At 40.4% G+C, this 10,162-nt stretch overlaps 1 protein-coding gene across 1 annotated transcript; it reads right to left on the minus strand.

Annotated features, from left to right (window-relative positions):
• Positions 1 to 1,587: 1,587 nt before the first annotated feature.
• Positions 1,588 to 6,538, minus strand: mylpfa (myosin light chain, phosphorylatable, fast skeletal muscle a). The gene is made up of 6 exons (XM_086058434.1): positions 6,377 to 6,538; positions 4,915 to 5,013; positions 4,153 to 4,333; positions 3,991 to 4,069; positions 2,687 to 2,735; positions 1,588 to 2,222 (listed from the first exon to the last, which is right to left on the minus strand). The coding sequence occupies exons 1-6, from the start codon at positions 6,377 to 6,379 to the stop codon at positions 2,121 to 2,123; spliced, it is 513 nt and encodes a 170-aa protein (XP_085914560.1). The 5' UTR covers positions 6,380 to 6,538; the 3' UTR covers positions 1,588 to 2,120.
• Between the last annotated feature and the right edge of the window lie 3,624 nt (positions 6,539 to 10,162).

Genomic DNA, 10,162 nt, shown 5'->3' on the forward strand with positions numbered 1-10,162 from the left:
GTTTTCATACTCTTGTTAACAAAAGTGTGAAAAAATGTTAAACTAATAGAAATAGTTCTAATGAATTTTTTACGTTTATAGCCGTCAATGGCAGTGAATGAGTTAAGAAAACAAATAGTAAAAATATGTACCTCATTGACTGCATTCACTCAAAAGGAATAAAAGTCCACAAATCTCAACAGAAAAGAAAGAAAAGCAAACTCCTATCTTGTCTTTATGGCCAGAGCGTCAATTAACTGTGTCCCTTTAAGGGACTCCCTTAACAACTATTTGTACATGTGGACCAAAAAATAAGTTCCCCTTCTTCAATGCGGTTTTACCCCAAATAAATGAAAGTTGCCTTTGACGACAGCAAATGACATATCCAAGTGATCCAATTGTAGCACTAAAACCGCTTTTATAATTTCCAGTTTATTGGTGGCATGCAGTTACGTGCAGCTACACTGGGTGTCGCCAAATCTGCATTACGTCAGGGATTTTCAGATTGTCCACCCAGCGCCATACTGTGAAATCCAACTTTTGGGGTAAAAATTAAAACAAAAAATTTGGGGGCTGATTTTTTAAATTTTTTCTATGATAACAACCAAATGTTATCTCTTGTCTACGAGTAGGTCTGACTTTTGCTTTGTCAGAATAACCAGCTGATGCAGTAGTTATTTTGGGGTGGATAAATGTCATGTGGTGAGAAATTTGCCCGCTCATTCCTAGCTGTCTGCCTGACTCTAAATGTCATATCCTTTCTTTCCTTATGACTCATAGCTCAGGTTGTGTGTTCATTATTCATAGTGTCTCTATAAACCAAACTGTGGCTCGGAGGCCATTTGCGGCCCTCCATCCATTTCTAAGCGTCCCACCGCATATACTAAGAAAGACATCTGCTACTAATAAATTTGTTTTCTGTACTGTAGAGCTTTTCCAAATATGCAAATAACTTGTTTACAATTAAACAAGTTAAATCATTTCTCTTTATAACACTGTGGTGAATGAAGATAATTCATTTTTACAAGCAAAAAATCAGTTCTGTGTCGATTGGTCCAAATTGTGAAACGATCACATGAACAATTTCCAAGTAACTCCTTGAAAAATGTTCATACAACAGATTGGCCCTGTTTTGATTCTTATAGTTGTTTTCTAATATGTATATCCTAAATTATTGTTTTGTATGTAGCGTAACGGTAGCTTAGTCAAAATGCATTGCTACTTTTCGAAAGTCTTTACTCTCAAGTTGCTTTGTCTTTGTGATTACTTTTGAGTCTGTAAACATTGTCCAGATGCTTGTTGCCCAAAATATTGCTGCTGTAAAGGATTATGAGTAACATATTGTATTTCCTTTCTTTTCGAAAATGTCTGTCAGATATAATCTATGCTAAATTTGGGTGAACGGTTGCAGAATTATGAATAACTTTTCCTCCAAGTACATTTAGGTCAATTTGTCATTGGATAAGAAAGGAAAATGAGAACCCAAAGATGCCTTTTGTCTTTCAGTTTCAAACCTGGTTTATCCTATTGCTCTCAATCCCCCATAAGACTCAAAACTGTCTATTGTCCTGATCACCCCCCTCACAGAAAACCACTGAGCACAGACACTCTTGTACAAAAGGAAAGAGGTTTTATTCACAGTTTGTCCCTTTTTTATTCAGTACAGAGGAAAGGTGAGGATGAGTAGGGACGTAGTGGACCAGTTTACGGAGGAAGAGGAGGCCGACGACCACGCCGGGAAGGGCAGAGGAGGAAACGTCGCCGAAGACGTGAATGTTTTCTTTCGGGGATGTCCCTCCTCCCCCTTGTGTGTGTCATCCCTTCCAGCCCCAGAGGACCTCTTCGGAATGGGAATGAGGTGGTCTCAAGAGGACGCGTGGAAAGAAGATGGCTGGCGTATGCGAAAGATGATGTCATTTTTTAATTTAATTTAATTTAATTTAATTTAAAAGCATCCCCTCTTCCCCCATAAGCCGACACAGACATCCCGTGAGCCCCCACAAGTCTCTGCTTTGGACGAGAGAAGGGGGGATTGGGCGGGTACACGCGGAGGGTAGGATGGAGGGAGGCAGGTGGGGAAGAAGGTGGGAGGGGAAAGGCAGGAAAAAGCGAAGGTATTTGTCGTCTTGCTTCCCGTCTTCTTACTCCTCCTTCTCCTCTCCGTGTGTGATGACGTAGCAGATGTTCTTGTAGTCAACGTTGCCCGCGACGTCAGGGGGGAAGGCGGCCCACATGTTCTTGATCTGCGGGGAGCGTGACAACAAGTTGGTCAGGGGATGCTAAGTGGATGTAGCATTAGGAATAGCTAATGTTAGAATGCCCTAAAACATTGTTTTGTTTAGTTGTTTGTCTTTGTTATGTACTGTAACTTGTTGCCTGACTCTTTACATTTGTAAATGTTTGGAATGTTAAATGACTTTGTTGCATGTATTTGTTCTTTCAGTAAAAAAAAAAAAAAAAGCCGCTACACATGTGGCACCTTCTTCTTTGTTTTCTCCCCTGGCAGGGTTACAGCGCCACCCCCACACAGGCCAGTGTATGTACTACAATGTTTTGTCAAAATGGCTTTATGTGGACCAGGCTATCCTGACACTGCTTGGTCTTTACAAGTAACGTTTTGCCCGGTGAAAAGCACGTTTTGAATACATCACGAATGCTAAAACCTCCCTATAAACGGAAAACAAAAAAAACAGTCAGCCATTTTTACCTCCTCCTTGGAGAACCTGTCGCACTGAGTGGTCAGGAGCTCCTCGAGGCTGAGGACAGAAAATGGACAACAATAATCACATTAGAATAAAATATATTCATTCACAGTCACTGCAATATATAACACAAGCCACATAGAAGTAAAACTGTAACAATAGTTGGGAATAGAACCTCTAAAATACACCGCTCGTGTCATGTAAAACATTGTGAGATCAGCTTTTAGTTTAGTGGACATTAAGAGGATTTACATCTATGAAGGTGCCTTGCTTTTTCTTTGGCTTTCTTTGCAACATAGAAGCAGCCTCAACAGCAGATTTTAAAGTAAGAATAAACAAATACACAGTAAATTTTGTAGAGTACATTTTAGTCTAAAAATATTTGGTCTCACTTTAAACAGAGTAAAATTTACACTTGGAAGAGAGTAAATTTTACTCAAAGTATTTTTTTGTGTACAAGAGGATTGACATGACAAAATCTTAGTAACATTTTTTTTTTAAAGTACATTTTAGAAGGATTTCTTTTTTTTTTTAGTACATATTAGTTTATTAGCTCATTCACTCCCAGCCATTTTCACCGAAGCAACCCCCTTCGCTCTATTTTACTGGATTTTGACTAATTTTGCAAGGCCCACAGAATATTGTGTTCTGTTGCTATAAAAACATAGAACCTACCAAAGAAAGATTAGAGTCTCTTCTTTCATCAATTTTTTTTAAATTTCTATCTCTTTCTGTTTTGCAGCAATTAGCATTAGAATGTAGCTACGTTTCATCATTATTCACAAACCTATTTAGAAATGTGAGCGAAAGAGCTTTTTTTCAACATGGCCCTGGTCGATCTCTTTTGCTCTGCTTCCACCCGCTGGCCGTTTGTGTAATAACTACCATTTCTTCAACTGTTCTTTGCAGTTGCGAGGCTGCATCAAAGCCTTCTGTATGCTCTAACATTAAAACACAACAACATATAAATACGTCTTTGGGACACTTAAATTTTTTAAAATAGAACGTATTTATATGTTTTGGGGAGCAAAATAAATTAAAAAAAAAGTTGAACAGGATCTAAGGAACAAACTCCCAACCTTCAGTTTGTGAGACTGCCACTCTATCACCTTAGCTATGCCACTCCTTTGAGACCAAAAACATTCTCTCATACACAACAATTTCCAAGTGTAAATTTTTGAATTTTTGGACCAAAAAGATTATTTTTAGAGTAAAATGTACTCTACATTATTTACTGTGCATTCACAAGAAGCCTCATGAAGTGTTGTGTTTTTTTTGATGACAGCATATGATAAAAGTTCAAACTCACAACTGCTTCTTGATGGTTCCGGTACCCTCGGGGTCCAGGACCTTGAAGGCGCTAAGAATAACGTCCTCGGGGTCAGCGCCTGTGAAGGAAATGAAATCATATCTATATCTATATATTTACAGTAAGTCCTGTATTTTGGCATACAAGATCCAAAAACCTTACCCTTCAGCTTCTCGCCGAACATGGTGAGGAAGACGGTGAAGTTGATGGGGCCGCTGGCCTCCTTGATCATAGCCTCCAGTTCCTCGTTCTTGGTGTTCAGCTGGCCCATAGAGGCCAGGACGTCCCTCAAATCATCTTTGCTGATGATGCCGTCCCTGTTCTGGTCGATGATTGTGAAGGCCTGCGAGGACGGAGACAAATTGATGGATTCATGAGGGACACCAAAGATATATTTGGTGGCTATCTTGCGTTCATGTGGAAAGCTAAAACTCTCTGGATGCTTGTCAATAAGAGTCTCCCCTTACTGGAGCAAGGTCCTTACAGTACAGTAGTGAACATTCCGAAAAGCGCCTGTGGCGGCTTTCCTTACGAGTTAATTTGGGACGGCCAGCGAGCAGCTGTGGGATCCATCTTCTCAGCTGAAACTCAAGATCTTTGATTGGGATCTTGGCCCCGCTAATCGTTCCCGGAAGATGGTGTCATGATCGAAGATAGTCATCTACGTGACGTGCGTTACTGTCCTTATTTGAGGAGGATTTATGGGCGGTGCTGGTGTAAAGGTGCAGTTTTGGTCTGGAGTGGCGGTGAGGGACAGCTGTACGGTGGAGGTCAAAGGTAACCAAAACAGGAAGGAGGTGTGGGACATTTCATGTCAGTGCAAGCGACATGCTTGTTGAAGTGTCAGGGGGCGGGTTTACGGAGAAAATGAAGTGTAAACGGGTGGTTGTGGTGAAAGGAGGAGATCTTTTGGGGGATTCTCACCTCTTTGTACTCCTGAATCTGACTCTGCTCAAACATGGAGAAGACATTGGAGGAGCCGCCTTCTCCGGCTGCCTGCCTCCTCTTGGCCTTCTTGGGTGCCTGCACGGCAAATTCAGGAAGGAGAAAGGAGAGGAAGTCACTTCCGAGTTAAGGAGGAGAAACTTCTTCACTCAGCTCATTATAACATCTGCAAGGTTCAAACGTACTTCAACTCACATTTACGTATTTGCCTGCTTACTTATTGACCTACTTTTTTACTTCGACAATGACTTATTTAATCGGTTACTTGTTGTCACTTATTTATTTTGAATGACTTTTGACTGTTTCTTTTTTTCAACCTTCTTACACACTTGTTTACTTTTACTTAAGTACCTTTCTTCATGTTTTTGTTACCACATATTTACTTTAGCTCTTTAGTAGTTACTTACTTTTACATACAGATTTTTACTTGATTTTTTTTTTCATGTATTCCTGCTTACATTCTTGCTTCCTTCCTCACATTCCTGTTTACTCGTTTGCTTTTACATTTTACTTCAGTAATTATTCATATTTGCTTACTCACTTACTTTCACTTTCTTACTTATTTTCACTCGACTACTTTTTATGTACAATCTCGCTTGTTTACTTATGAGCTGGACTTGCGTCCATGTATATGACATTAATTTAGTACTTACTAAACTTTTTATTGACTTACATACTTGCACTTGCTTGTATATTTATTTGCTTTTCTTTAACTGCACATTTATTTGCCTTCTTTACTTATGTTTGCTGACTTAAATTCATGCTTATTTATGTGCTTATTCTTTATTTGTGCTTGCACTATTGTCTATAATTACTTTTATTTCCTTATTTCCTTGCTTCTATTTCATTATATAAATGCTGCCTTACTTTCAACCATGTTTTTTTTTATCTGTTACTTACTTCCACCTCTTTTATTTATTTATTTATTTATTTATTTATTTATTTATTTATTTATTTATTTATTTATTTATTTATTTATTTATTTATTTATGTATTTATGTATTTATGTATTTATGTATTTGTTTGTTTGTTTGTTTATTTATTTATTTATTTATTCATTTATTCATCTATCAATTAAAAAAAATGTTTTTGCTTACTTCAGTTGCCTACTAACTGGTTTATTTGCGTGCTTCCTTCGAATTGTTTTTCTTATTTACACTCTTCATTTATTTATTTTATTACAGTTACTTTCCAACTTGTCTTACTTTCGTGCATACTCTAATCTAACCTAATTTAAGTGCGAATGTTAAAATGTAGGTCCTTGTTCCTGTGGTCCAACACGTTTCATTCTTAATAATGCTACATTTTGCAATCCTCGAAAAAGTGCGCTTATTCCAAAGTATACAACGACAACAGGTGGGGGGGAAAAAATGAAAGAATTCCATAATGCAGGCTGTAAACGGAGACAGAGAGAGTCCATGTCAGCGGGGCAGCTACTCACCATCTTGAGACGCTGAGAGCGGAGGTTTGGGACGATGAAGAAAGAGAGGAGAGGGTGAAACCGCGTTGGTCCTCCGCCTCCGGGGGGCTTATATAGCGCTGGGCCTCCTCGTCTAACTTTAGCCACAGCCTCAAGTTTGGATGGGGGATAAAAAAGAGAGCGAGAGGGGAGGATGCTTGGGGACGAGCGGATGGCAAAAGCCAAGGAGACAGAATGGCGGCGTCGGCGTATCCGCTTACAGGAGAGCCGAAATAGACGCATAGGGAGTCTTGGAATTAAGTCAACCTGATAGCCGAGGGAGCTTGCGGCAGGTCCTCCGTCCCACGTGGACTAATAAGGACATTGAGGACAGGATGCTCGGAGAACCGGAGGACAGAGCGCCCGCTCCGCCCTCGGCCCTGCTCCCCTCCTTGTGTTCCACGCCGACCCTCGCCGCCTTTATTTTTGGGTCCTCGGTGGGATATCAGGGAGTGGGACCCGAGCATGCGACCCACGCCGCCTTGACCGTGTATGTGCACGGCTCCTGTGTCTTTTGATGGAATATGTCGCATTTGATGATGTCACACAAATTGAAGTTGTTAAGACTTCCCGAATAAAATCATTTATGAAGCCACACCCACACAACAAAAACAAATCAGATATTTTATCCTCCATGTCTCCAATTCATCATCTTTCTCCATTAAAATGATATTAATCCATTACACACTCCTAAAAAACGACAAAAACAAAAATATTTGCAATGTTTTATAGCTACTCCTTAGCCACTGGGGGCAGTATAATACAGTCATATGTCATATAGACACAAAAGAAGAGTCACCACTACTCTCAGTGACTCAACGAGCTGTAGTAATAATATTTAGTATTTATGTAGGAATGGTATTTGTTATTTTCACAGAGGATAAAGAATATACTGTGAGCATTGTGATAAAGTCTGTCTACATGTGTTGCTCCACCAATTGTGTTAAAAAAAAATCCGTCGATTGAAGTGTTATAAGTTACCACGCCACTCAGTGGTATTCATTAGCCTGCCTGCTGCGCTTTCCATTATGTGCTGAGATGGGGAAAGTACTCACATTCTATCCTTGAGTAGAAGTACAATTCATGGTAAAGGTGTTCATTCAAATAATTATGCAAAAAAAAAGTCAAAGGATACAAGTGAAAAAGGTCAACATTAAAAACACCCTGGCCCAGGATTCGATTCAATCAATCAATCAATCAATCAATCAATCAATCTATCTATCTATCTATCTATCTATCTATCTATCTATCTATCTATCTATCTATCTATCTATCTATCTATCTATCTATCTATCTATCTATCTATCTATGTTTTTAGCCAGTCAAGTCTGACATTTATGAGACTCCATCATAGTGTCAAAATAAACGACAATTTGTCAGACACTTGAACGCACTGTTAACCTATGATCTCTTTGGCGTCTCTGTGTGCAGAGGTGTGACTTTGCTGCTCGGCATTTTTGCAGCTGTTTGCCAATTGGGAGCACCACCACTCGCGTAAACCAGCCCCAGCCCCCCCCAACACACACACCCGCAAACGCCTCGTTCCCTGGCCCGGGCCCCTCCCTGGCGGAAACATAAGGGGATTACTTGTCATGTCGTTGGAGATGGCAGCAGACGATGGCTGGAGAACTGGGACAGCTGGGAGCGACTGAAATAGCAAAATCAACTTGAATCTCTGCCAAGGCGTGAAGAGGGGTTGTGGACGGGCGGTGGGGGGATTGAACCCTCGCTAGCAAAAGGCTTTCCCGTGTTTGTCTTTTTGCATCCAAATTTACCCGCCACTAATCCGCATTCATTTCATTAACAATCCCGTCAGTAGAGGCTATTATTGGCTGTTTATATTTCCACAGATCTTTTTCCACCTGCTGCGCCAGTTCACCTCTTAAACGCCCACAATCTGGGCTCGCTTGTTTATCCTTGCCCACTCGTGACCCCCTGTCCCTTGTGTGGTGGCTGACCTTTGAACCCGGCCTTGCGTAGCTGTCACTGCCTTGTCGGATGTGTGACGTACCATGCCGTCACGTTGTCATTTGGCTCTTCTGCTTTTTTTCCTCTTCATGGTGATAAAACACGCAGTGTCCGAAATGGGACCCATTGGTGGCCGACAGATTGTTTTTTATTCGCCCGCCGTATATCGTAGAAACCAAAGCCACTTTCAATTAGCAAAGGGATATTTGGCAATCATGACTATCATGAGTTGACCCACAAAAAAGTCTCAACAAGCCATGTCTAAAAATATACAGGAGGTCATCCATTTTGGTTTGTAGTTTGTGGTTTGTGGAACATTCAGCCCCTGAATGATGTCAATTTCTACCAGGAGTAGACCTTGAAAAAAAGTCTTAAGAAGGAATGCTAAAAAATAAACAAGAAGTCGGCCATTTTGGTTTGAAAATGACAGTTTACCCAGGGGCCGTTCAAAAACGACTTTATTGTACAGATATTGTGCAATTGCTACCAAATTTGAACCACATACTGTAAACTAGATGAGCGATGCGAAATTGCAAAAACATTGAATTTGTACCTCTTACTAAAAAAAGACTAAGCAATTTGGGGCACTTACAAATCAATGACTACTATGTTTGGAGACAGGGGACATATTTTGCAGAATGAACCTTGCCATTACATGTCACCCTGTGGTGGTTGTGGGGCATGCCAACCTGGGTGCTTCTTTGTGTTTGTCTTTTACAGACTGACCTTCCTGATCACGTATGCGCTGACACGACGTGTGTACGTTGTATGTTGGCAGGTGTAACGCGACACATCTTGGCATGCTCTTCCCAAGCCATCAATCACTTGACTTGATGGGTATATCTGTCTGTGTGTCTGTCCATCTGACTGTTTATCTGTATGTCTGGAGGTAGGGAATTTCAAGATGCTCCTACCTTGACCTGTAGGACCTCCTTTGAAATGTTATATTCTGGTGTGCGTGTGTGTGTGTACTTCTGCATACTACATTGTGAGGACCAAAATACGTCTTTAACCAACAGATTGAGGACATTTTTGTGAAGTGAGGACATTTTGGCCGGTCCTCACAACTCAAGACCTCTTTTTGAGGGTCAAGACTTGGTTTTAGAGTTTAGGTTTGAGTTTAGGTTATGGTTGAGGTTAGGGTAAGGAATCATTTTTGATGGTTGGGGTTAGGGGAAGGGGCTAGGAAATGAGATGGCCCCACAAAGATAGTAAAACAAACTTGCGTGTGTGTGTGTGCGCGTGTGTGTGTGCGTGTGTGTGAGTGAGTGCTGGCCTGTCTGGAATTGTGTGCGTGTACTGAATCATGAAAGCATAAAGTCATAGTGTATAGCGCCCCCTTCTGATTGAAAACCTCCACTGACGGATAGCCAATATGACTATTCAATTTAAACTGTCTGTTTCAAGCAAAACTTGAGAGTATTATGTTCCCAAACCAGGCAACCACTAATCTAAACTTTACCCTAATATAACCCTAACTCTGGACTTCCTGTATGGTTTACCTGGGTTTTCTCTGGGCACTCCTATTTTTTTTCCACATTCCAGAAACATACATGTTAGGATGATTGAAGTCTAAATTGTCCCTGTTTGTGAATTTGGGTAGTTTGATTGTGGTGAGAGGTTAATTTTAATTAGAGTAAGTCTAAACAACACAATAAAAGAAATTAGAAATTATCATTATTTCTTATCATAAGCAAACATTTTTCCTGACCTCATCAACAAATGCTATGACTCACCATTTTCAAATCTATGCACTTTAAGTTTGCCCACCCCTTATCTAAATTCATGTTTTGAAGTAGA

The sequence above is a fragment of the Leptonotus elevatus genome, chromosome 1 (assembly GCF_054856555.1).
Source record: "Leptonotus elevatus isolate MCC_2025b chromosome 1, RoL_Lele_1.0, whole genome shotgun sequence".
Lineage (NCBI taxonomy): Eukaryota > Metazoa > Chordata > Actinopteri > Syngnathiformes > Syngnathidae > Leptonotus > Leptonotus elevatus.

Coding starts and splice junctions, on each gene's coding strand:
- mylpfa (XM_086058434.1), bottom strand. Junction 4,070..4,152: donor GTTCGGCGAGAAGCTGAAGG/GTAAGGTTTTTG, acceptor TTTCCTTCACAG/GCGCTGACCCCGAGGACGTT. Junction 2,736..3,990: donor GGAACCATCAAGAAGCAGTT/GTGAGTTTGAAC, acceptor TTCTGTCCTCAG/CCTCGAGGAGCTCCTGACCA.